This window comes from Mesoplodon densirostris, chromosome 15 (genome assembly GCF_025265405.1).
Source record: "Mesoplodon densirostris isolate mMesDen1 chromosome 15, mMesDen1 primary haplotype, whole genome shotgun sequence".
Classification (NCBI taxonomy): Eukaryota; Metazoa; Chordata; class Mammalia; order Artiodactyla; family Ziphiidae; genus Mesoplodon; species Mesoplodon densirostris.
This window is the reverse complement of record NC_082675.1, coordinates 40,511,992-40,534,404: the sequence shown is the minus strand read 5'-3', so window position 1 is coordinate 40,534,404 and position 22,413 is coordinate 40,511,992. Positions and strand designations below refer to the sequence as shown.

At 47.6% G+C, this 22,413-nt stretch overlaps 1 protein-coding gene across 1 annotated transcript in view; it reads left to right on the top strand.

Moving 5' to 3' along the window:
- NPC1 (NPC intracellular cholesterol transporter 1) overlaps positions 1 to 22,413 on the top strand; it is a 49,971-nt gene that overhangs the window by 26,637 nt on the left and 921 nt on the right. The window contains exons 9-24 of the mRNA XM_060119078.1: positions 533 to 759; positions 3,477 to 3,577; positions 5,782 to 5,884; positions 8,970 to 9,159; positions 9,620 to 9,802; positions 10,574 to 10,688; positions 12,807 to 12,934; positions 13,030 to 13,170; positions 14,468 to 14,557; positions 14,961 to 15,151; positions 15,469 to 15,584; positions 16,236 to 16,365; positions 18,330 to 18,530; positions 19,409 to 19,640; positions 20,609 to 20,722; positions 21,763 to 21,925. Coding sequence (XP_059975061.1) covers positions 533 to 759; positions 3,477 to 3,577; positions 5,782 to 5,884; positions 8,970 to 9,159; positions 9,620 to 9,802; positions 10,574 to 10,688; positions 12,807 to 12,934; positions 13,030 to 13,170; positions 14,468 to 14,557; positions 14,961 to 15,151; positions 15,469 to 15,584; positions 16,236 to 16,365; positions 18,330 to 18,530; positions 19,409 to 19,640; positions 20,609 to 20,722; positions 21,763 to 21,925 — 2,425 coding nt within the window. The remainder of the gene's footprint in view (positions 1 to 532; positions 760 to 3,476; positions 3,578 to 5,781; positions 5,885 to 8,969; positions 9,160 to 9,619; positions 9,803 to 10,573; positions 10,689 to 12,806; positions 12,935 to 13,029; positions 13,171 to 14,467; positions 14,558 to 14,960; positions 15,152 to 15,468; positions 15,585 to 16,235; positions 16,366 to 18,329; positions 18,531 to 19,408; positions 19,641 to 20,608; positions 20,723 to 21,762; positions 21,926 to 22,413) is intronic.

The window sequence follows — 22,413 nt, the reverse complement described above, 5'->3', positions numbered from 1 at the left end:
GAGGGCAGATGTTCGTGTGTCCTGCGCTGGGACCTGACCTCTCGTGGTGCCCCCTCCTCTCTCTGGGTGCCTGTAGGTGGGGTCTCCATCCCAGTTTGCTGTTCCTCCGCAAAAATATGTTTGGTTTTTTTTTAAGATGTTTTTTTTGACGTGGGCCATTTTTAAAGTCTTTATTGAATTTGTTACAGTATTGCTTCTGTTTTATGTTTTGGTTTTTTTGGCTGCAAGGCATGTGGGATCTTAGCTCCCCAACCAGGGATTGAACCCTCACCCCCTGCATTGGAAGGTGAAGTCTTACCCACTGGACCGCCAGGGAAGTCACCAAACATATGTTTAAAGACACATTTTTTTATTTTTTATTTTTTACTTTTTTTTTTTTTACCCATCGTGTGTCTCAGCCTTCCCTGTCTCAGGAAGGAGCTTCGCCGAATACCCTGTACCTTCTGACCCCTCCGGGCGCTAACGGTTAGTCAACCTCCGAGGGAAAAGTGATGCATTTCTGGGCTTCTCTGTTTTAAACACCATCCTTCAGGTTCTTGACTTGCAGACGGCCATCGAGAGCATCACTGCGCCTTACAGCACTGAGACCGTGACGCTCCGGGACATCTGCTTGGCCCCGCTCTCACCGTACAACAAGCACTGCACCATCGTGAGCGCGTTGAACTACTTCCAGAACAGCCATGCCGTGCTGGACCACAGAGTAGGAGACTACTACTATGCGTACGCGGATTACCACACACACTTCCTGTACTGCGTTCGGTAAGCGGCGGGGACAGTCCTTCCTTCACTCCTCCAACATGGGAGCCCTTGCTGTGGCCACACGCCGCTCTAGGTACCGGAGGCCCAGCAGGGATAAACAGCGGGACCCGCCCGGCAAAGCCTTCGTTCGAATGAAGGGAGGCAGAGGGTGAACGGTAGCCGCTGGCCCCGACGCTGGGTTGAGATGGTGCCAGGTCGAGGCGATGCCGTGGGGAAAGGAAGCTGGGCGGGGGCGGGGAGTGCAGGGGGCGTGCTGCTCTCGGTGCAGCGGAGACCTGCTCAGCAGAAGGGAAGACGGAGGCCTGGGAGAGTTGGGGTGGGGGGGTGGGGGGAGTGTTCCGTGTAGACGGGCAGCAGGTACAAAGGCCCTGGGGCGGGGCGTTCGTGGTGTGTCGTCGAGGAACAGCAGGTACCACTCAGTCCCTGACTCCCGCCTGGATTGATAACACATAGTTGCATCTACCACACCACCCCAGGCATTCCTGAGCTGGTTAAATAGTGCAAAAATAGAAGCCTGTAGTGCTTTTTCTTGTCTTTCAAGTATACATTTATTTCATGATACTGAGTTTTTAGAACGTGCAGCATCCCCTCGAGGAGTGGGGGCTGGATTAGAGTGCAGTTAGATCGGAGGGCACTGAAGCTGCTTCCCCTCGGAGGCTCGACTGGCTGGGCAGGGTGCGCGTGTGGTTTGAATTAGAGAAGCCGTGCTTGGTGACCTGTGAGGTGACCTTTAGGCCTGTCCCGCGGCAGGAGGAGCGGCTTGCGGCTGCTGTCTCTGGATGCCATGTACCTTGGCCTGATATCTGGCCCAGAGACAGTTGTTCAGCCAATCAGACCACCACCGTGGCTGTTTCTTTCTTTCTTTTTTTTTTTTTTTTTTGTGGTACGCGGGCCTCTCACTGTTGTGGTCTCTCCCGTTGCGGAGCGCAGGCTCCGGACGCGCAGGCTCAGCAGCCATGGCTCACGGGCCCAGCCACTCTGCAGCATGTGGGATCTTCCCGGACTGGGGCACGAACCTGTGTCCCCTGCATCGGCAGGTGGACCCTCACCCACTGCGCCACCAGGGAAGCCCTGGCTGTTTCTTCATTATGGAAGCAGAGAAATTATTCCTTGTCACCTGTGGTTTGGTGACCTTAGGTTCCGTCTCTTTTTTGTTACTGGAATATAACTGACTCTAGGTGGTTGGGCTGTGTTTACTCTCTTCAGGATGTCACATCTATAAACACAAGCCCGTGAAACAATAAGTGTAGCCCGTGTACCCAAAGCAGTGTTCTCCGAAGGACAGGTGGTACAGGGCAGCCACGGGCAATTGGAAAAAAAGGTTCAGTATTATTTAACTTTAATTTTTAAAGAAAAAAGTTATTTTCTCTTTGTTTGTTTTACAAAATAAAAATCAACAGAATTTTGGCCGCAGGGGAGACGCATGAGATGGGTGTTTTGCCCGAGGGGAGCGTGGTTCACACAGGTGTGGAAACACCACCGTGAGCACCTCCTCTCCTGCGCAGCAGGGGTGTGTGTTGTCTGTGGTTCTGCTTGTGCGTCCCCAGCTCTCAGCTCCCTCCTCACCCTCCACCTTTCCCTGGGCTGTTCCCCCTGGGGCACGCAGGCCCTGCAGGAGCCCGGCTGGCCCAGAACCAAGTACAGACCTCCTGCTTCCTCTGCATCACATGATGGCATCAACGCCTACCGCTTATGGGATGCCTGGACTCTTCCTCATGTAACTCTTGTGGGTTTTAACCTCAGCATGAGCCCTCAAGCCTGCAGTGTGGCGGCAGAGCCCCACATGTGTGGGTTGACAGGACTCAGCTTCTGTGCAGCCCTGAAGCCCTGCTGTTCGCCCCCAGCAGTGACCTGACCTCCAGGACCTGAGCCTGTCCCTTGTCCCTCGGCGCTGAAGGGCGGTGGTTCACATTATATACACATTATTATATATATATATATACCTTCACGTGTGCCCAGGGTCCGCCTGACTTCTGTGCTAAAATGCTGGTTCCCTGTCACCGGTTGTCTGTCTGTCTCTCGTGCACTGCTGGCGTCCCTGGCCTGGTCTCCCTGCTTCTTTCTTTCCTACTTCCAGACCTCCTTCCACTTTGCCACCGGAGTTATCTTTGTCAAACAGCTCATGACCTCCCTTTTGCCCAAACCTGATTGTTCCCCAGTGCCTACAGGATAAAAATCCAAACTGCTTAGCACAGCGCCTACCCCTTTTTTCCACTGCTTCCCTCTTCCTTCCTAGCCCCACCCCCTGCCTGGGAGGCCCCCCTTCGTGGGTACCCCATGCTCTAGACCCAGGACTTCCTGTGGTCCCTCAGGCCACCGTCCACTCTATCCTCTCCTGTACCTGTCCTCACGCTCTTTCTTCTCTTCCCGCCAGTGTGGTGTGTGGAAGCCCTCACTTCCTCCCTCCCAGGTGAAGCCCCCCTCAGCCTTAGAGACCTGGTCTGTACAGCTCTTCTCTTTACGGTGGCGGTTTTCCCCATGGATTAGCGGCCCCCTCCTCTGTGCAGCAGGTGACATCAACCACATTGCGCTGCATGTGCCTGCCTCTCAGTGATGCTGAGCTCCCAAAAGCAACTACTGAACTGTTGTTATTCATCCAGGGAACCAACCTCAGGCCCACATTCTTAATCCGCCTCATGACTGCTGCGTAAACGTTTAGGTCTCTGTGACGTCTTAAGGTTGTTCTAATCGGGTGGTGTTTTCTGAATTCTTGGCAGGGCTCCCGCCTCCCTGAATGACACCAGTTTGCTCCACGATCCTTGCCTGGGGACCTTTGGTGGACCAGTGTTCCCGTGGCTTGTGTTAGGAGGCTATGATGGTGAGAGAAGCTTTTACTTTTCCTGCTAGATAACGTAGTCTTGGTTCTGTCATTAACAGTCAAGTGGTAATTAACGAAGATTTCATCAATCGAGCACTCTTATTATTTACCCAGTATATTGGGTCCCAAATATAATATTTCCTTTGGCTTTGGGTTTTATTGTGCATTTGAAGGAAGTGGCGTTAGCCATTTTTAGGTTACTCTTGGGAAAGCTGTCAACAGCTAAGGACGTTTTCCCAGAGTAATGCCATTGTGTACATCCACGTAATACATTGCTCCGTTTCAGGGAGTTCATGGAACCCTTGAAACTCCTTGAGAGAGCCCCTGTGGAGTCTGTGGCCCTCTGGTTAAGAACATCTGTAATGGGGGAGAGATAATATGTGAGATGGGGGAAAGAAACAAAGTGGATAGATTTTTTCCTTCTAAACCAGTTGGCTAAGAATTCAAACACTTTTATAGTGGGAGAGGCTGTGGGTTTGCTCTTTGCTGGTTCCTGCAGCACCTTGGAGCAGATTATATTAGGTATATGATGGGGTAATGAATCATGTGACAGTTTTGGCATCTGAAGCCTAATTACAGGCAGCCAACGGGCTTTTCTCCAGCCTAATGAAGGAGCCAGATGTGCTTCTCCTCATCCAGTGGGAAGGGAGAAGTTGTGAGCTGTATTTAAATTTTACTCTGCCTTATGTAACACAATGTGGTTTCTACTCAGTGGGGAAAAGATGGTGTCACCAGCTGGGTAGCCACAGCCATCAAAATTAAATTTGTCCTCTACCTTATTCCTTCCACCAGAGTAAATTCCGATGGAACAAAGATTACAATATAAGAAGTGAAACTATTAAAGTACTAGAAGAGAATGCAGGATGAATTTTTTCAAATAATTTTTAAATGGAGAAGGCATTTCTAAGCAGGACAGACAATGCAGAAGCCACAAAAGGAAACACTGGTGAATCTGACTGCATGAGAATTTAAAATTCCTGTGTAGAGAACAAACATAAAGTTTAAAAAACAGACAAACAGCCAACTGGAGAGAAAAAAAAAGTCAGTATACATAACAGACAGCATTTCCTTAATACGTGGAGAGCTCTTGGAGAAAAGAGAGAAGGTCAGCCACCCAAAAGAAGAGTGGGCAGAGCCGTATGAGTGTTAACAGAAGAAGAAATACAAGTGGCTTTCAGTTATATGGGGAAAATGCTGAACCTCACTGCAAATTAGTGAAATGCCTCTCACTTCAATCTTTTACATAAGAGATTAGCAAAGATCTAAGTGCCTGATAAAATCTTTTGTGGATGAATGTGGGGAAACCACATTGTTGGTGGAAGTATAAATGGTTGCTAGAATATAAGCTCCAGGAAGACCGAGATTTTTATCTCCTTTGCTCACTGATGTATCCATGGTCTCTAAGATAATGTCTGGCACAGAGTAGGTCTCAGTAAATATATTGTTGAAGAAAGAAATGAAAAACAGGATGGCCTCTTTGGACGGCAGTTGGGGGGAATCTATCAAAATTAGAAATGCACATATTTTTTGATTCTGTGATGGTACTTATAAGAATTGATTCTACAAATTACATCTTACATATTGGAAATACCAGGTTATTCTTTGTAGTAATTCTGTATATAATACCAAAAACATTTGCAAAGATAGCCATCAACTGGAGATTGGTTAAATTACACTAGGAAATACCATACAGCAGAAAAAAGAATAAGGACGCTCTCTGTGTAGTAAAACAGAGCATTCTCAGGATATGACTTTAAAAGCACCATTTGCAGAAGGGTGTGTCACTGCTTGTGTAAACAAGGAGGGAAGGGGAGACTGTGCTTATGCACGTGGACCGTGGCTGGAAGGAGTCACAGTGCCATGGTGTGGGGAGGAGAGCTGAGACACAGACGGGGGCTGAGGGAGGAGAGAGGCTTGTCCCTGAACACCTTTCCGCTCTGTTTGAAATTGTCACCATGCACGTGCCGTGTAGTAATGATGATACGAATGACAACTGTGCCTACTTCCACACGAGGGTCCTTTTTCTTCATTAGCTGAACCGCACGGGCACCAGATCTCCTGTTGTGTTCCTCGAGCTCAGGTGTGTATAGGCTTCAGCCCCATGAGAAACCAGGTACCTAACTGGCTTGTGATTTTCCCCTCGTATTGATCTAGTTTTCTGCAAGCTTGTAATCTGCTTTTGATGTCACCTTTTTCCTTTCTAGATCAAAACTACAATAACGCCACAGCCCTGGTGATTACCTTTCCTGTCAATAATTACCGTAATGATACAGAGAAGCTCCAGAGGGCCCAGGCCTGGGAAAGAGAGTGAGTTGCTCACAGGGTCTAAACAAGCTGTTCTTTCTGTGGGGAGGTGGACTGTAGCAGAAGGCATTTACACTTAGTTCAACTAAATTAACCAACAGTAGATCTAAGTTATGCCATTTTTTTCACTTGGTACTGGTGGTGCTATGAAAAAAAAATCTATAAATAAATTTACCTATAAACATTCTTTTAATACATATCCCTGCAACAAGAATGCAAAAGTATCCATGCAGAAATGTTCCTTGCATTATTTTCTAACAGCAAAACCTGAGCAAGCTGAGTGTATATTAGTAGGGAGAAGTACAGTAGAATATTATTTCGTCATTAAAGATGGTGAGATAAATAAATGGTTCAAGATAGTAAATAAAAACTGCAGTCAGCATGTTTGGACAAATATATGCTATGCATGCCATCCATGCCTAGAAAAGATATCAAAAAATGACCTGGGAACCGGTTAGCTGTGGTATAACCTCTAGAGAATGGGAAGAGGGGACCGAGGAGGACAGGGACTCTGAACAGCTTTGTTGGGATATAATTCATATACCATACAGTTCACCCATTTAAAGCGTACAGTTCAGTAGCTTTTAGTATATTCACAGATGTGTGCAAACATCACCATGGTCAATTTTAGAACATTTTCTTTACCACAGAAAGAAATCCCGTCTCCTTTAGTAGTCACCCTCCTAACACCCAGCCCTACACAGCCACCAATCTACTCTCTGTCTCTAGATTTTCCTATTCCAGACTTTTATATGAATGGAATCACGTACGTGGACTTTTGGGTCTGGCTTCTTTCAGTTAGAATAATGTTTTCAAGATTCATCCAAGTTGTAGCATGTGTCAGTACTTCGTTCCTTTTTATGGCTGAAGAATATCCCATCCTGTGGATATACCACATTTTTAAAATTTATTCATCAGTTGATGAACATTTGAGCTGTTTCTACCTTTTGGCTATTAGGAATAATACTACAAACATTCGTATACAAGTTTTTGTGTGAACATGTTTTCATTTCTCTTGGTTGGTATATATCCAGGAGTAGAATTGCTGGGTCATACGGTAACTCTGAGGAACTGGCAGACTTTTTTCCAAAGCGACTGCACCGATGGGACTTCCCTGGCAGTCCAGTGGTTAAGGCTCTGCTTCCACAGGTTGGGGAACTAAGATCCCACATGCTGTGTGGCGCAGCCAAAAAAAAAAAGTGACTGCACCATTTTACATTCCCATCAGCAGTGTATGGAGGTTTCAGATTCTCCACACCTCACCAACACTTGTTTATTATTTGACTTTTTGATTCTAGCTATCGTAGTGGGTGTGAAGTGGTATCTCATTGCAGTTTTTTTGTTTTGTTTTTTCGTCCACACTGCACAGCTTGCGGGATCTTAGTTCCCCAACCAGGGCTTGAACCGGGCCACGGCAGTGAAAGCACCACGTCCTAAGCACTGGACCACCAGGGAATTCCCTCATTGCAGTTTTTATTTGCATTTCCCTGATGACTAATGACTTTGAGCATCTTTTCAGGCACCGATTTGTATAACTTCTTTGGAAAAATGTTTCTTCAGGGCCTCCCTGGTGGCGCAGTGGTTAAGAGTCCGCCTGCCGATGCAGGGGATACGGGTTCGTGCCCCGGTCTGGGAGGATCCCATGTGCCGCGGAGCGGCTGGGCCCGTGAGCCATGGCCGCTGGGCCTGCGCATCCAGAGCCTGTGCTCCGCAACGGGAGAGGCCACAACAGTGAGAGGCCCACATACCGCAAAAAGAAAAAAGAAAAAAAAAAAAAAGGGCCTCCCTGGTGGCGCAGTGGTTAAGAGTCCGCCTGCCGATGCAGGGGATACGGGTTCGTGCCCCGGTCTGGGAGGATCCCATATGCCGCGGAGTGGCTGGGCCCGTGAGCCATGGCTGCTGGGCCTGCGCATCCGGAGCCTGTGCTCCGCAACGGGAGAAGCCACAACAGTGAGAAGCCCGCATACCGCAAAAAGAAAAAAAAAAAAAAAAAGTTTCTTCATATCCTTTGCCCATTTTTTTGACTGGGTTATTTGTAGTTTTATTATCAAATTATAAGAATTGCTATATATTCTACAAGTCCCTTATCAGATGTATGATTGTCAAATATTTTCTCCCATTCTCCAGTCTGTGTTTTTGCCTTTCTTGATGGTATCCTCTGAAACACAGAAGTTTTTAATTTCAGTAAAGTCCAATTTATCTATCTTCTCTTTTGTTATTCATACTTTTGGTGTCATAGCCAAGAAACCATTGCCTAACCCAAGGACCTAGACATTTACACCTTTGTGTTCTTCTGAGAGTTTTATAGTTTTAGCTCTTACATTTAAAAGGTCTTTTATCCATTGAGTTAAGAGTTAATCTTTATACATGGTGTGAGGTAAGGGTCCAACTGCATTTATTTGTATATGGCTCTCCAGTTGCCCCAGACCATTTGTTGAAAAGATATTCTTTCCCCCATTAATAGTCTTGCCACCTTTATTGAAAATTAGGTGAAGGCAGATACATGGCATATTTCTGGACTCTTAGTTCTGATCCTTTGATCTGTATGCCTGTCTTGCCTTGTGCTGGTAACCACACTGTCTTGCTTACTGTTTGTTTGTAGTAAGTTTGAAATTGGGAAGTGTGAATCTTCCTACTTTGTTCTTCTTGAAAAAGAAGATTTGGGCTATTCTGGGCCCCTCGCAATTCCATGTGAATTTTAGAACAGCTTGTCTTTCTACAAAAAAGTCAGCTGGGATTCTGATAGGGATTGCATTGAATCTGTAGATCAACTTTTAAATTTTTTGCTCCATGAGCATATGTCTGTAGTATAATATACTTCATTTAGAAATCTTTTTTAGTAAAAAAGAAGTGAGACCATGAAGCAGTTTTTAAACTTGTTCTAAACCTGTTTTAAATACTGGAAAACTCAGCATGTCTGGAACTTCATAATCTGGAAGTGTCCTACCTTCTCCTTGCCAGTGTAGAAGGTCCTAATGAGGTATAAGGGTTAAGTGTGGCTTTTGTGTCATAGAAGTTAAGAAGAAGTTCCTTACTTAGTTGTCACTAAGTTTTAACTAAAATTACAAAATTTTGCTTACCCTTTTAGGTTTATTAATTTTGTGAAAAACTACAAGAATCCAAATCTGACCATTTCTTTTAAGGCTGAACGAAGTATTGAAGATGAAATAAACCGTGAAAGTAACAGTGATGTCTTCACTGTTCTAATCAGCTATGGCGTCATGTTTTTATATATTTCCATAGCCTTGGGGCATATCAAAAGCTGTAGCACGTTTCTGGTAAGTGGGGTGTGTAGGTGTGTGTGTGTGCATGTGTGTGTGTGTGTGTGTGTGTGTTAGAGGGAAATGGCAGTACACAGCGTGATGGCATGTTTTTGCCTCTGCTTAATCCTAATTCATTATGTTCAGAACTGCCTTAAATTGTCCTGTGTTTTACTTGTTTGTCACATTTTCTGCTTCCTGCATCTGTTTTCTTCAGTTCCAATTTCTTATCTTCAACTTAAAGTTTATTTCACATAATCCAGTTTTTTTTCTAACGTGCCATCACCTAAGAATGTAGGCTGATAAAATATGTTGCTAGGGAAGACCTAGACAACTTTTCGTATCTTCTCTCAAACCGGGAACTGTACTTTTAAATCTAGATGGGCAGTATCCAGGTAAAGAGGTAAAAATGAGGACCTTTTAGGAACAGGACAAAAAACACCCTAAATGAGGATTTATGTCTTTGTGGCATCTGCAGGTGGATTCGAAAATCTCCCTGGGCATCGCGGGCATCCTGATCGTGCTGAGCTCGGTGGTGTGCTCCTTGGGCATCTTCAGCTACATCGGGATCCCCTTCACCCTCATTGTGATAGAAGTCATCCCGTTCCTGGTGCTGGCTGTGGGAGTGGACAACATCTTCATTCTGGTCCAGACCTACCAGGTGCATTTCAGAGTCTCACAGAGTCTGACCGAGTACCAGACTCCACATACGGCTGTTCAGCTCCATGCAGAGAATTTGAGTGTGACACGTGGAGACGTCGTTTCCGTTCCTCTGTGTTGCTTATTGGTGCCTGTAACTTGTTCTGGACATTTTGAGACCAAGAAGATTGAGACCAACATTCTCTTTGGTTGGTGGCATAGATATAAAGTGAGAATTTGGTTTTAAAATATGTGCAACATGTGTGCAAAAAGGGCTAACACACTTGTGGAAAATATTTTGGGCACAACAGCTATTAAAATGATTCTCAATATAGTGTAGAAGAATGAGGGATTTGTCAGAGGTGCCACTAAAAGGCAAAAGGTCAACACAGGACCCACTGATGTAAAAAATGACGTCAATCCGTTGGTTCTCCCAGGGTCCCTTGTCCTGTAGCGCTTACCTGGGCAAAGACCCAGTGGCATGTAGGAGTGTTATTTAAAGGTCCAGCCACCTGCAGCCTGCGTTGCATGTATTTTCCTGATAACCTGATGCAGTCCTTCCTTTAGATTCTCACCTGTTACCTGGCTCCGGGCTTCAGAAATATCCCGAATGAATCAACATGAGAAGTTTGGGGTCCTCCGCTTTATTGTATAAAGTTTACAAACAACAAGTAGATGCTACTAATCATTTTTTATCATCAGGTTAACACAAGGCACCAAAGAAGCAAAAAGGTGGCATTGTAATTGAGAAACTTTAATGTCATGTGTTTAACTTTTTTTTTTTATTTTTAAGAGAGATGAACGCCTCCAAGGGGAGACGCTGGACCAGCAGGTGGGCCGGGTCCTGGGAGAAGTGGCTCCAAGTATTTTCCTGTCGTCCTTTTCAGAGACGGTAGCATTTTTCTTAGGTAATTACTCTTTGAGTCTGCCAACCCTGAGGTTTGCTGAGCCTGGGTGTATCAGTGTATGACCCTTTGCGTTCTTTTTTAAGTTTTATTCTGTGATTGGAAAGTGTCAGAGTGGAGCACGAGAAAAATTGGTGGCAGTATCCCGGGTGCCATTAGCAAGTGTCTTCTTTTTTTAAACTTTCTTTCTTTATTATTTATTTATTTATATTATTTGTTTGTTTGTTTGTTTGTTTGTTTGTTTGTTTGTTTATTTTGCGGTACACGGGCCTCTCACTGTTGTGGCCTCCCCCGTTGCGGAGCGCAGGCTCAGCAGCCATGGCTCACGGGCCCAGCCGCTCCGCGGCATGTGGGATCCTCCTGGACTGGGGCACGAACCCGTGTCCCCTGCATCGGCAGGCGGACTCCCAACCACTGCGCCATCAGGGAAGCCCTATTTATTTATTTTTAATTTTTAATTTCTTCAAATTTTGGCCACACCACGTGGCATGCAGGATCCTAGTTCCCCCACCAGGGATTGGACCCGCACCCCAACCTGTGCCCCCCCCAACCAGTGGAAACATGGCATCCTAACCACTGGACCACTAGGGAATTTCCAGCAAGTGTCTTCCTTATCACATTGTTTCAGGACGGTGTTGATGCTGGGGTTCAGATACCTAGGACTCCTCCCCCTCCACGTTTAGGGCACCCATGGCGAGTGCTGGGGTTTGAAAATAGCACTCTTGAAGGACAGCCACAGAGTCCTTCCCGTCACAGCACTCTTGGCAGCAACTCCAAAATCACAGGCGTTATTAGCTCGCAAGGTGTTTGCCACTGTTCCGAAAGGCAGTCTCCCCACCTCTGCACACACAGGTCACTGGGAAGCAGCCTCGTAAATGAGCAGAAGTTCTTCAATCTTTCCTCAATACAAGGAGCCAGAATAAGCTGGCACAAAACCCAGCACTTCTGTATTCTTTCATGTGGAGAAATCGGTAGTCTTACTAGCAGGGCACTCCCCACCCCCATGTATGGCATGTAGTAAGAGAAAACTGATCACATCCTCTGCAGAGGATGCTGATTAGAATCGCCCAGTAAGTCCAGGGAAGACGCACTATCCGTGGGTTCCAATGGAAATGCCTGCAGGGGCCACCAGGTCATCTTACAAGGGGCCATGGGAGGGACATCGTATGTGTGGTCTTTGGACACAGACACGCCATTAGCATATATCATCCCCCATTTCCACAAAGCAGTGCACTGTGAAACAAACGTGTGGCTCTTGTGGTTTCTTCTTATGGATACAGATGCAAAACAGTTACTTCCTCTTTTTCTATTATAAAAAAACCCAGTGCAAGTGTGTTGGTGATAGCAGCTGACCCTGGGCCTCAAGGCTGGAGTGACTTTGGGGGCACAGGAGGAGCAGCGGGGACCGTGGCACCCAGAGTCTGGGGTCCCACCTGCAAGAGGCAGCTATGTGCTGCCGGCCCAGTGCTGCCAGGTCCAATTGTTTTCTCAAGCGACGCTGTGAATCTAGATTTTTTTTTCTCTCAAGTGACACTGTGAATCTCATTGTTAAATATTGGCTATTTATTTTTTTTAAACTTTTTAAACTCTAAAATGGGTTTATATATATCTGGCCCATGGGCAGCCAGTTTTCAGCTTCTGAGTCTTAGCCTGGAGGACGCTTGGAGCATCCTCATTTGTAACTAAACCGAGAGACTGACTGGATGATATAATAGCAGATGGGAAATACCATCCCTCTTGTGGACTGAAACGTAGCAGGTAGTATAAGAAATGGCCTGTGTTAATGGATCTCACATGTGAAAGTGCATGCATTTGCTTGGAGAGCTTGTTAAATTATAGAGTTGGGATCATAGAATTCTGAACAGTAGAATTGGGGTTGAATTCCCATTGTCTTGATAAAGTAGGATGGGGCCCGGTCCCTGGAACGTACACTTTAACCTCCCCAGGTGGTTCTGGTGTGACACCCGCAGACTGCGCAGAGTGCCTTTGGGTGGGAGGATTGGGGGGATTCTTCTTGTGGGATTGGCCTGCTCTGGTGCTGCGTGTTCATACGTGCATGTGCCTGTGAGGCCTGCTGAGCCCTCAGCTGGGAAGGACGTGGCTGCTCTCTTCTCCCCTCAGGAGGCCTGTCTGTGATGCCGGCTGTGCACACCTTCTCTCTCTTTGCGGGGATGGCGGTCCTCATTGACTTCCTCCTTCAGATTACCTGCTTTGTGAGTCTCTTGGGGTTAGACATAAAGCGGCAAGAGGTAAGTTGTCATCAGGCGTGCAGCCTGTTTCATCTGAGTCTAGAATCTAGATGAGGCGGCTGGAGGGTGACCTCTGTTCCTCTTCATCCCCTCAGAAGAACCGGCTGGATGTCCTCTGCTGTGTCGGGGGCGCGGCAGACAGAGCAGGCATCCAGGCCTCGGAGAGCTGCTTATTTCGCTTCTTCAGAGACGCCTATGCTCCACTTCTGCTTAAGGACTGGATGCGGCCCATTGTGGTAGGAGCCTGTCTGTGGTTTTTCTCCCCCAACAAAGTTGTCACATGCCTTCTAAGAAATCAGAGTGCTTGGGAAGGATTCTGACAGCTGGGGTGTGTGTGTGTGTGTGTGTGTGTGTGTGTGTGTGTGTGTGTGTGTGTGTGTGTGTGTGTGTGTGTGTGTGTGTGTGTGTGTGTGTGTGTGTGTGTGTGTGTGTGTGTGTGTGTGTGTGTGTGTGTGTGTGTGTGTGTGTGTGTGTGTGTGTGTGTGTGTGTGTGTACAAGAATGCAGAAGCAAATATATACAAATATATAAAATATTTTTAGCAGGCAATATAAGCAAGAGTTTCTGTTTTAAGTTGGTTGTTTTGTTTTTAAATAATTACAGATTCGTAGAAAGTCACAGAGGTAGTGCAGAGAAGGACCCAGCTGCCCTTTGCCAGTTTCCTCCCAAGGTCTTACATAATTGTAGTTCAATATCAAAACCAAGAGTTCGACATTGGCACAGTGTATGTGTCCAGTTCTGTGTCAGTTTATCACAGGTGCAGATTCGTGTAAGCACCAAGATGCAGATCTGTTCCATCACCCTCGTCCTGCCCCTCCAGTGTCACCCACCTCCCTCCCCTGCACTGTCCCTCATCCCCAGCAACCATGCAAGAGCATTTTGTAGTACAGTTTACACACTGGATATAACCAACGGCTCTAATCTATCACATTTCCACTAAAAGAATGTAAATTCATTCCAGTAAAAGTAATAGTACCACCTAACATTTACTGAACACTTAATATCTGGTATTGTGCTCAGAACCAGGTGCTAGGCTAAATTCTGGATTATCCCTAGAATTTTCTCATTTAATCCACAAAATTATCTGATGTTACAAGTCTTATTTTTCCTGTTTTATTGAGGAGGAAATAGAAGCTAAGAGAGGTTAAGTGACTTCCTCAGGGTCACTCAGCTTATAAGTGGCAGAGCCAGGATTTGAACCCAGGTGGCTTGACTATTGAGACCGTGACCTCGGCTACTGTCCCAGACTCCTTGTTATCTTAGCGTGTCATTTAAACTTGCTTTTCGTTTAGGAAAGTCCTGTTTTGTGTGTTTAAGATTTGATTTAGGGAGTTCCCTGGTGGTCCAGTGGGTAGGACTCAGCGCTCCCAGTGCAGGGGGCCCGGGTTCAATCCCTGGTCGGGGAAGTAAATCCTGCATGCATGCTGCAACTAAGACCCAGTGCAGCCATAAATAAATAAAATAAATAAATAGATAAATGATTTATGTTCTTAATCATGATAACTCTAACTCTGTAACTCACTTCGCATTCCAGGTAGCGGTATTTGTGGGTGTTCTGTCATTCAGTATCGCAGTCCTGAACAAAGTAGAAATCGGCTTGGATCAGTCTCTGTCAATGCCGGATGTAAGACGCTTTCTTTTTTATTCTAACTCATTTAGCCCATGGTGAATGCATTTTTCAAAATACTCACGCGGGTGTTTCAGCTGATGTCCGCTTCTAAACGTGGGTGCTGGCAGGCTCTCCCGCACTGCAGGAACCTCGCCAGAGCTCTGCCCATGAGGCCCGGGCCTTCTGAGCTCACAGGCCTTGGGCATGGCTGCAGAACGCGAGCAGCCGGTCTTGACCTCCTGAGGTGCCCTCCTGACGGTGGGACCAACTGGAAAAGCCCCTGGGCCCAGGGTGGGGAGGGGGCGCTGGCTGTGGAGGGAGTCAGAAACCTGGGCTCGAGGCATCTCGGCCAGGAGCCCCCCTCTCGCTTGCACAGGACGTTCACACTGTGTCCTGTTGTCCTCTCTCTCTCTCTCAGGACTCCTACGTGACGGATTATTTCCAGTCCCTCAATCGCTACCTGCACGCGGGCCCGCCCGTGTACTTTGTCGTGGAGGGAGGGCACGACTACGCTTCTCTGAAAGGGCAGAACATGGTGTGCGGGGGCCTGGGCTGCAACAATGACTCGCTGGTGCAGCAGATCTTCACCGCCGCCCAGCTGGACAACTAGTCAGTACCCCAGCCGCGGACGGGCTCCTGGCCCGGGACCTCGGCCTGAAACCTCTCTCTAAAGATAGCTTTTTCTGGAAAATCTATCTTGTACAATGTGGGTTGAATCTAGCTTTACCTAAGCAAAACCTTTTAAAGGGCAAATTTACCACCTCATATTCTGAAGCTTTTCCCATTAAGCACTAATGTGGTTTGTCTTCTGACTGGGTGGCATTAAAAGGTGTAGAAAAGGAAGTTTTGGATTTCAAGAAAAGGGACTGAAACTGAAGACTTCCTCCCTGTGGGGGCATCAGTAACCCTTTCTCGCCTTTCTCTAGTACCCGGATAGGCTTTGCTCCCTCGTCCTGGATTGACGATTATTTTGACTGGGTCAAGCCACAGTCGTCTTGCTGTAGAGTCTACAACAGCACAGATCGGTTCTGCAATGCGTCAGGTACTTGATCCTTTTCCAGATCTTTCCCTCTTTTCTGAAGAACTTTAACATTATAATTTAAAAATCATTTGCATTTTACCTCCACGTCCACCTGTTTGTCTGCCATTGCTGCGTCTCATTCCCCTTGTCATCATCCCCTTCCTCCATTGTTCACTCTGGAGATACCTTGTTGTCCCCTTTCCAGCCCCCCATGAGGCTGCAGGCTGAACAAGGCCCAGGTCAGGGGACCCTGGTTTTCAGGTTTGTCATCTTTTCCCGACAACGCTGTTGGTCTCTCTTGATTGGTATCTGGCCGTAGCTTCTCATGGGAGTGCTTTTCTGTGTTTATCACTGTTGCCATATGGTTTTGTAAAAGCGTTGAGTCTGTCCTAGGATTTTCTTGATAAAAACATGGATGTCCTGGGCTCTGATAATAACATACTGAGGTCGTCCTTAAAGCAGGAAACCTGCTTTGGGGAAGAAAATTTGTATAGCCTGTGTTAGATGAAGATGGGACCTCAAGTTTGACTGTGAAAACCATGTGTTTGAAGCTTTTGGATAAACAGAAGGATTCAGGAAAAGAATTCCCGTCACTTCTTTATCATTATTTTTAAATGTTTTAATATGGAGACCCATCCTTCTCACCGTGGCTCCCCCAACCTGTTTGCACAGTGGTTGACCCTGCCTGCGTCCACTGCCGGCCTCTGACTCCAGAGGGCAAGCAGAGGCCTCAGGGCGCAGACTTCATGAGGTTCCTGCCCATGTTCCTCTCCGATAACCCGAACCCCAAGTGTGGCAAAGGGTAAGTGACACGGAACCATTCAGCTCTGTGCCCGCTTCCCCTTTAATTTGCACTGGGAAGCTGGGGAGGGCTGGGGTGGGAATGGTGGGCGGGAAGGTCCTCTTCTCTGCCACTCCCCACCCTGTCCCGCAGAAAAACCAAAACGCCTTTAAAGAAAACTCCTCATCTTAAAAGAAAATGGTTCTGGAGAACTTAGGGGCAGGATAGGAATAAAGACGCAGGCGTGGAGAATGGACTTGAGGACCCGGGGAGGGGGAAGGGTAAGCTGGGATGAAGTGAGAGAGTGGCATGGACATATATACACTACCAAACGTAAAATAGAGAGCTAGTGGGAAGCAGCCGCATAGCACAGGGAGATCAGCTCGGTGCTTTGTGTCCCACTAGAGGGGTGGGATAGGGAGGGTGGGAGGGAGACGCAAGAGGGAGGGGATATGGGGATATATGTATACATATAGCTGATTCACTTTGTTATACAGCAGAAACTAACACAACATTGTAAAGCAATTATACTCCAGTAAGGATGTTAAAAAAAAGAAAACTCCTCCTCATTCTGGCCCGATTCCATCCTGGCCTGAGCATTCTGTCTCACGCGCCCCTCCTGGCAGCGTGAAGGACACAGTCCTGTGCAGACCACCGGCAGGGCAGATCGCGGGGAGGGATCTGGGTGATTCAGGATGGGAAAGGGTTTGTCCAGTTGTGTCTGGGGCATATGGGGCCCTGCAGCTCTGCTCTGGTGACATCACCCGGGATGAAGGTTTAGATTTTTTTTTTAATTTATTTTTGGCGGCATTGGGTCTTTGTTGCTGGGCGCGGGCTTTCTCTAGTTGTGGCGAGTGGGGGCTGCTCTTCGTTGTGATGCTTGGGCCTCTCATTGCGGTGGTTTCTCTTGTTGCGGTGCATGGGCTCCAGTAGTTGTGGCCCACAGGCTTAGTTGCTCTGCGGCATGTGGGATCTTCCCGGACCAGGGCTCGAACCCGTGTCCCCCGCATTGGCAGGTGGATTCTTAACCACTGAGCCACCAGGGAAGCCCCGAAGATTTAGATTCTTTTAGCCCCACTGTGCTTCTTGCCAGCCTGTCTCTACATGAGGTTATGGGCTGTCTGACTCCCCCATCTAGCCAGGCAGCCAGCTACCGTGGAAACAGGATCTCTGGCCCAGAAATAGCAAAGATGACTGCAGTCTGGAGTTGGGCAGATTTGGATGTTTTGGTAGGAAGGTGAGTGTCCAGGTGTACATTAGCTAAACGCTGGATATCCCTCTTCTTCATAAGAATACATAATGTGACCAGAGTCCCGTCAGTCATACATCTCACGTCTGTGTTTTGAGACCTAGACTAGGTACCATGGGAGGACTGTCCCTAAAAATAAAGAAGAAATGAACCCTGTAGCTTGGTCTCCTGGCAGACTGAATGCTCGGCTACATAAAAGAAGTCAGAATGAATTCAACTCGTAGGAGGGCAACAGACAGGGAGCCTCCTGTGTGCCAGGATTGTGCCAGGCACCTCACCGACACTATTTCACTGACTCACCACACAGCCCCATGAGTAGGTGGTGGTATACCCTTTGCAGATGACACTGCAGCCCAAATTTAGTAATTCTACCCAGGGTTCCAGCGCCGAGGCCGACCTCATGGCGGTCTGACTCCAGGGCCCTTGTCCATTCGCGCCTCCTGTTACACAGCACTGCTGAGCAAACCCTGTAGAAGAACACACTGGGCTGTGAGCAGAACCAGCTACAGAAACAGTACCAGCTACGCATCAAAGAAACCAAAGCAGCAAAGAAAAGCCAGTGTGGGAAAGAATGAGCTAAACCTTCATCGCGCCTTTTCAGGGGCTTCCCTGTCCCTGAAATTGACAGCTGGTCTGATCCCTGAGTCCAGGGTCAGGTGACACCACTCAGCCTTGATGCTCAGATTCTGCAGGTACGGCACGAGGTGTGGCCTTTGATACCACTGTCTTCTCGCAGGGGACACGCCGCTTACAGCGCGGCAGTTAACATCCTCGGCAACGGCACGGGCGTCGGAGCCACTTACTTCATGACCTACCACACGGTGCTCAAGACCTCCGCTGACTTCATCGATGCCATGGAAAAGGCCCGCCTCATCGCCAGCAACATCACCAGAACCATGGGCCTGGAAGGAAGTGATCACCGTGTGTTCCCATACAGGTAACGTGTGGATTTTGTAAATGAGGGTACCCTGGGGTTCCCTTGCTGGGGAGCCGACACTCGGCTTTCCTTCTGAACCCGGCTCCGTCCTGAGCACAGGTGAAGCCTGTCTCAGGAAATGGCACCTGGGCCAGAATCTGCAGCACCTACTGAGGTCTCGGGGCTGGAGCTCACACCCTGCAAAACAGGCGGGGGACAGGGGTCGCGGTGCCTGGGGAGCAGCTTCACAGAGAGGGCCCGGCAACTGATGGCTGGGGACAGTGCCTTTATGGAGGTTTCTCTTTTTTCATTTATTGTTTTTCTTTTTTTTCCTCATAAAGAAAATATTTTATGAAATAACTGAATTTGGAACATATAGAAAAGTAGGAGAAACAAGTGATTTTCCCCCCAACCCCTTTAATCTCATTGAAGGGAGTCTGGACCTGTTCCTGGCAGGAGGACAGCCTGTTTTCCTGTGGAAAGAGTTCTTGGAGTGGGTGTCCTGACTCCTTAGAGGAGCTGGTTAACTTTGCCAAAAAAGCATTTTCTTCTCAGGCCCTGCATAGACCCTGTTTGGCTGGGGGTAGCCCTCAGGATAAACCAGGGCTTGTTTTCCCAAAATACCATGGAATATTCTTTGTCGATAAATGCCTATAAAGCAGAATAGATTGGGCACATGAACAAAAACCTTATATAAAATACACATCTCGGAGGCCCTTCTTTGGGTGTCAGTGGTCAGAGGTCCAGCTTAACTGCTGGAGGTGAGTCTTGCACAAACAGGGAGGTTTTATGTGAGGATGTCTCTCAAGGTAGTTTCCGTTTTGCAGTTGTGGCAGGATGAGGAGGAAAGATTCCAGAAGCAAAAACAAGCTGTAACAGAACCTTCTCCCCCTCTCCAGTGTGTTCTACGTCTTCTACGAACAGTACCTGACCGTGATTGACGACACTATCTTTAACCTCGGTGTGTCCCTGGGTGCCATCTTTTTGGTGACCGTGGTTCTCCTGGGCTGTGAGCTGTGGTCGGCGGTGATCATGTGCATCACCATCGCTATGATCTTGGTCAACATGTTCGGTGTCATGTGGCTCTGGGGCATCAGTTTGAATGCGGTTTCTTTGGTCAACTTGGTTATGGTGAGTCCTGGTCCACTCAGTTTGTCCCTCACTCCTTATGTCACTGCTGTGAATTGTTTCTTGGGGTGAGAGATCAAGGCCAGCTCTTGGCGCACATGGTCAGGTGGGGTCAGTGGCAGGTGGAGTTGGACGTGGGTGGTACGTATAGCAATGGAAATGTGAGGTCATGGTCTGGCTTAGGCATTCTGCCTTTAAATTATTATTCTGGGGCTTCCCTGGCGGCGCAGTGGTTGAGAGTCCACCTGCCGATGCAGGGGACACGGGTTCGTGCCCCGGTCCGGGAAGATCCCACATGCCGCGGAGCGGCTGGTCCCGTGAGCCATGGCCGCTGAGCCTGTGCGTCCGGAGCCTGTGCTCCGCAACGGGAGAGGCCACAGCAGTGAGAGGCCCGTGTACCGCAAAAAAAAAAAAATTATTATTCTGAAGGGTGTTTTGCCAAAGTATGTAGCCTGATGACAGCATGATGTTCAGTTTTCAGTTAGAAAAACTGCCCCTTCTCAATGGAATTTTCTGACCAAGACCTTTTGCCTTCCACGTGGTTGCCAGGTGCATTTTAATAGTCTTGAATACGTGCACATTTGAGAAAGTATTAACAGAAAACAGACACAGTGCATCTGCTCTTCAGATACGAACGGAATGTGGCTTCAGGGGGAGTGGTAGTGAGGCCCAGCTAAAGAAATGACAGTGTGCTGTCTGGCTGGGGGTTGGGGGGACCTTGAGAGGTTTCAGCTGCTTCCCCCTAATAGAGGCAGATCTGCTGGAGGAAACTGTGCCTGGAGGGTTCCACAAGCTTCCTGGGACAGTTTAAGTTGGTGTGATGGGAGCTTCGTCTTATAAGTTAGAGGCGGGTGCTCTGGGCTCCTTTACCTCCCAGGTGCCCTGATAACCACAGATCCCGGGAAAGGGGTGGTTGTTTTTTCTGTTTTTAACTGGAGAAGGGCACTTGTAAAGGAAGCACTTTATTTCAGAGCTGTGGCATCTCCGTGGAGTTCTGCAGCCACATCACGAGAGCGTTCACGGTGAGCACGAAGGGAAGCCGCACGGAACGGGCGGAAGAGGCGCTCTCCCACATGGGCAGCTCTGTGAGTACAGCCCGAGCAGGTGACGCGGGCAGGTGCCTCACCGTGAAGTACCCAGCTTGGTGACTGAGTGTTTCTCAGGAGAAGGAGCTGTAAGATTCAGTAGGGAAAGCAGAATTTGTATCTTTTACTTAGCAGCAGCTCCTAAGGATTCCAAGTTTTCAGGCCATTACTGACATAGCTGTATCCTGCACAGAGAGCTCCGCCCTGAAATCCTTCACAACTGTTACTGCTGGAGCCTCCTTTGCAGACGACAGTATGGCTGAAGCAGGAAAACAGAGAAGTTTGATTTGAGAGCCGTTGAAAACCCAGGCCAGCCATGTGTGTTGAAAAGCAGGGGAGCTGCCATGCTTGGAGCCCAGTGTGCAGTTTGTGGTTCACATTTGGAGAATCTTCTCAGGCTAAACCAGGATACAGGGCTGAACTATGAACCAGTTACTTTACCACCAGACAACATTGTTACAGAGTAACAACAAAAAGTGTGTAATAAATAGCATTGTCTAAAAAAATAGTACATATCTTAATTGAAAAATAATGCTGTTGGAAAAATGGCACTGTTAGACTTGCAGGGCTGCCATGGGGTCTATGCAGAATACACGGCTTTTACCCTTATTACACCTTTTTTTTTCCCCTCAGATTCATAAGTAGCAAATAAAACAATTTAGGCAGAGCCTAATGCTACTTATCAGTAAATCTGAAAGCTGGGGTTCAGTCCCCCATTATTTTGGACCTTGGCTTTTAAGAAATCCCTCTATGGACTTCCCTGGTGGTGCAGTGGTTGAGAGTCCGCTTGCCGATGCAGGGGACACGGGTTCGCGCCCCGGTCCGGGAAGATCCCACATGCCGCAGAGTGGCTGGGCCTGTGAGCCATGGCCCCTGAGCCTGCGTGTCCGGAGCCTGTGCTCCGCAACGGGAGAGGCCACAAGAGTGAGAGGCCCGCGTACCGCAAAAAAAAAAAAAAAGAAAGAAATCCCTCTATGAGGAAGTATTCAATTACGGTAGGTTGATAAAAGTTGCTTCTAACCCCATCTCTCTTCTCTTAGGTATTCAGTGGAATCACACTAACAAAATTTGGAGGCATTACGGTTTTGGCCTTTGCCAAATCTCAAATTTTCCAGATATTTTACTTCAGGATGTATTTAGCTATGGTCTTACTGGGAGCCACTCATGGATTAATATTCCTCCCTGTCTTGCTCAGTTACATAGGTAAGAGTTTTTATTTTTAACCTAGTGGGATGGAGGACGCATGATACTAAAGGAAAAGGATACCCTGAAACATTCTTTTGAAGTATTTAAATGTACTTATACTGATGGTCATTTGATAAATAACACTGAGTAAAAAAACTTCTAAGAGAAGAACTTCAATCCTGGGGCTTCATGTTCGTCCATACTACTTCATTAGAGAACTGGAGGCCTCGCGTCATCAGATTGGAAGTGAGTTTGTGCGTCAGCAGCCCAGGGCTCCTCGCTGCTGAGGTGAAGGACACGAGTCCAGCCACAGCCCAGCGGTGCCCTGGAACAGCTTTCATTTCCGTTCGCTGTTCTAGCAGAACACTGCCTCTGCTGTTCATCTCTAATTTGGAGTTCTCCTTAGGATCTTTTTGCCTCTGTGGTCACTTCAGCTTCTGTAAATGACCTGTGGCTGAAAGAATAGTACTAATTTGCTTGATTTATAGCTTTGTGATTAAGAAAAT